General features: G+C 29.9%; 1 protein-coding gene across 1 annotated transcript; it reads right to left on the bottom strand.

The window, feature by feature from the left end:
- Positions 1–378: 378 nt before the first annotated feature.
- Positions 379–1838, bottom strand: LOC111616910 (the record flags this gene model as incomplete). The annotated part of the gene is made up of 4 exons (XM_023358269.1): positions 1704–1838; positions 1362–1575; positions 669–805; positions 379–595 (listed from the first exon to the last, which is right to left on the bottom strand). Coding segments are annotated over exons 2-4 (454 nt in total), but the record flags the coding sequence as incomplete, so codon positions are not given.
- Between the last annotated feature and the right edge of the window lie 2349 nt (positions 1839–4187).

Raw genomic sequence — 4187 nt, 5'->3', positions numbered from 1 at the left:
TCTCTCTCTCTCTCTCTCTCTCTCTTTTATTTATTTTATTTTTTTCCCCCATGCTTCTTCTCAATATCCAAACATATCGAGATCCAAATCGCGGATATCGAAGGGAAAAAACAGGGGAAAACAGGGAAAAAAAATCGCTTTTTTCCCCCGTGTTTTTAATATTTTAAATTTGTCATTTTCAGTCTATTAAAAGAACATGAGGTTTGCGATAGGCTAAGAAATGAGGTTAAAGGATAATAAAGTTAATTTCTGTTATTTATCAGCGCTCTTAGGATACTTTTCTAGGAACGTTTAAAGAGAAAAATTTTTAAAAAAGAATACAAGTTTTAAGAAAATTTAACTCCGAAACATAGGAGGGATGTGAAGGAATTATCTTACCTCCTCTGCTGTCAGACATTTGCAAACCCGACGTATACTGACTGCTTCCTGATATATTTTGCTCTGTTTTCGAAGTTTTAACTACAGATAATTTAGCAGTACAATTGATACGTAATTGGTCCTCCACAAAATGGTGCTGAAAAATTTGGAACCGTAGACCTAACAACGACTTGTTCGATTCCTCCACTTTGTATATTATAACGTGTTCTGGGGATGCCTAAATTTTAACAAAAACTTTCGATTTACATTATAATTATAAATGAATCATCATTAATTTGGTCAAGACTCACCACTTTATTGTTTATGATCCATTGCAACTGCGGTTTGGGATGCATTATTGAAGTGCAATTTAATTCGATCACGTCACCGATATGGTATCTCCCTTTCACGCCATTAATTGTAGGGCCTTTCCTGCCGTATCCGGGTGCTTTAAATAATAAATAATTATCTAAAATTATTTACAAAGTAATAATAATCTTTCTCGTAAAATTGCCTAACACGACAGAAGATGGCGACTCTAGTTTTGGCAAAGTGCCGCTTTAGTTCTCCTCCCCCCTTTCTTAAAGTTCACGTGGTCGCGGTTAAAGTTAATATAAAATTTATTAGAATGACGTGATTCGTAGAATGTTTATTAAAATGACCCAATTTTATACGAATTAAAAGATGTGTAACGACCTAAATTTTTGCAAGTAAACAGTGAGAGAGAGCGGTTAATTATTCTATAATTTAAAACGTTCTAGGAAGTGTTTGCAGGAGGGGGAAATTAAGAAAAGTGATTTTTTTTAGTATCATCAGGGCCGCCCAGAAGGTAACGAGGTCCTGGGGTCCTATAGAAAATTAAATTTTTATATTAAGTTAAAAGAAATGAACGAAAAACACGTACTATTTCCTTGGGGCCCAGGGCTTTTTTTTTCTCTTTATGATCCCTCTCTGGGCGCTCCTGATATGTATTGTATATATTATATTATATTATATAAAATTACCTGGTTTATATTTAAGATTGCTTGATTTATTGCTTAGAATCACTTCTTCGCTGCCGATATAATAAAGCTGAGAAAAAATTGATATGCATCCAAGCCTCATATTCCCGTCCCAATAGTGAATTGTTTCAATAACGAATTTCAGTCCAACTCGACTACTCAATAATCCTGTTTTGTAGCGTTTGGAGGAGTAAGTTTTTAGTAACTCGAAAGGTGCCTTGAGGAAGAGGGAGGAAAAGAGGAGAGGGGAGAAAAAATACATATACAAAGATATAGAATAAACAAGATTTAAATGTAAGGCGACGAAAATAAAATTTTCTATGTTTTTTTTTTTTTTTATCTTACCTCTCTTCCATTGATGTACCATTGGATTTTGGAGGGTGGTTTAGAAGGTCCTGCGAGGCACGTGACGTTTATTTCCTCACCTATCCCATAATGGGATCGAATTCCGATAATTTTCGGTTTATCGGTTGGAAGAACTGATATATAAAAATATAAGAAAAATAATGTAAATATGTTTTGTACGAGTCGAGTTATATCTAAATAAATACGTTATTATTATTATTACGAAATGTTAAAAAATAAATAGAAAAATCGCTGACAGGAACGTAACCTTTATTCTACCAGTCGACCCCCCTAAAACACTGTTGATTTTTCCGTTTTATATGAATTCCATGTTGTACGAGTCACTTAGATTTTACAAATACGTGTGCTGGGCTGTGAACGGCTCACGTATTTGTAAAATCTAAGTGACTCGTACAACACGGAATTCATATAAAACGAAAAAATCAACAGTGTTATAGGGGGGTCGACTTGTATATGCATTTCTGTTACAAAAAAAAAGCTCTCATAAACGTGACCGTTGTTGGAAGGTGGCCGTTATTAGAGATTCGACTGTATTTTACTTATATTTTGAAAGATTTAAATCTTTCAAAAAAACCTTCAAGAATAATTTTAAAAAAGAAAAGAAAATAAAATAATAATAATAATAATAAACTAAATAAAAGGAAAAGAATTCTTATAAACAAAGAAAACAGATTGGAAGAAAAATAAAGTAAGATATAACACGTTCTGTTCATTTAACGTTTATTTTTTTAAGAGCAATTGAAAAATTCAAACAAGAAAATTCAAATTTGTTCCATTTTATTCTAAATCTCATTCATAATTAATCTGTCTTTCTCTCTCTCTCTCTCTCTCTCTCTTTTATTTATTTTATTTTTTTCCCCCATGCTTCTTCTCAATATCCAAACATATCGAGATCCAAATCGCGGATATCGAAGGGAAAAAACAGGGGAAAACAGGGAAAAAAAATCGCTTTTTTCCCCCGTGTTTTTAATATTTTAAATTTGTCATTTTCAGTCTATTAAAAGAACATGAGGTTTGCGATAGGCTAAGAAATGAGGTTAAAGGATAATAAAGTTAATTTCTGTTATTTATCAGCGCTCTTAGGATACTTTTCTAGGAACGTTTAAAGAGAAGGAAATATATATATATATATATATATTTAAATAAATAATTCAATTGTGTTTAAAAATATACAGAGAAATCTCTCATATATAGGACTAAAAGACTGTCCGTTATAAGCAGGTTTAACTGTATACATCATTAAAAATAAATTTTAACAGAGCGGTATTTATATAAATGATTTTAAAAATAGGAAAATTAATAATTAAAGTTTTAAAAAGTAGAATTAAATTTTGTATACAAGCGCAGAACATGCTATTTAATATAAAATAGCCAGCAGCTAAAGTGAATTTATTTATTTTATTTTCGATTTTTCCCATTCAGCCAATTGTAAAATTTTATCAATTTTACTCATTAAATCTTCGATTAAATCGCTAATTATTTTTACTTAAATTGCCAATTTTTAAGAGGAAAAAAAATTAAAATAAAAATTGTTTAGATCCAAAGATTTGGAGAAGGAGGAGGAGGAGGAGGAGGAGGAGGAAGAAGAAGAAGAAGAGAAGCTTTATAGTGTTTAGTAGCGAGGATGGAATGTTTTTGAATGACGTACAAACGGCTAATTAACGTACAAGGTTAGATTAATTCCAAAATTAACCTTGGCCCGTTAAATTAGCTTGTTTCCTTTGCTAAATTATAGTACAGATTCTTAGTTATACATGCTGATGTGTGTTTAAGTGCGAAGTTGCGTAACATCCTCCATAAACGAGGGGGTAGGAAATTCGTTGGGTAGAATATATAAAAGTGAATCTATTATAGATGTTACAGTAAATAAAGCTGATTTATCTAACAACTTTGTATAATTTATCCTCGTAAAGTAACAGTAAACTATCATTACTCTTCGGAGAGATCTCAGCTAGGATTTCTCTTCAGGAATCAATCATAAATTATCATAAAATAGCCGAGTAAATGATATTCCTTTCTGACTAAATGTGAAAGGGAATTTTCTCCTATTTTTATAACTAAATTATATTTTATAAACAATATAATTTATTTATAAAATCTATTTTGTTTTTAATTATAATTCATCTAGAAATGTTATATTACTTTACTGAATTAATCTAGGATTTTTATTATTAATTAATTATTACTTTAAAAGAATTAAATTTTTCTTAATATAAATTTAAAAAAAAAATTTAATAATTTTTTAATAATATTTTTATCCCTTGAATTAAAGAGACGAGCATATTTTAAAAATTCGAATTTTAAGCTAATTTAACGATTTAATAATTGGAAATAAATGAAATTCTAAAGATAATTTGATAATTTTACGCAATTTTTAACGTGTTTAAAATATAAAAATGCAGTTTAATTTACCATAAATAGCACAATTTAAAAGTAATTACGAAGATGTAATAGTCTGCGATG

The sequence above is a fragment of the Centruroides sculpturatus genome, unplaced genomic scaffold (assembly GCF_000671375.1).
Source record: "Centruroides sculpturatus isolate CEXI.00-Female unplaced genomic scaffold, Cexi_2.0 scaffold4273, whole genome shotgun sequence".
NCBI classification, from domain to species: domain Eukaryota; kingdom Metazoa; phylum Arthropoda; class Arachnida; order Scorpiones; family Buthidae; genus Centruroides; species Centruroides sculpturatus.
The sequence above is the reverse complement of the archived record's forward strand: the minus strand, read 5'-3'. Positions and strand labels throughout refer to the sequence as shown.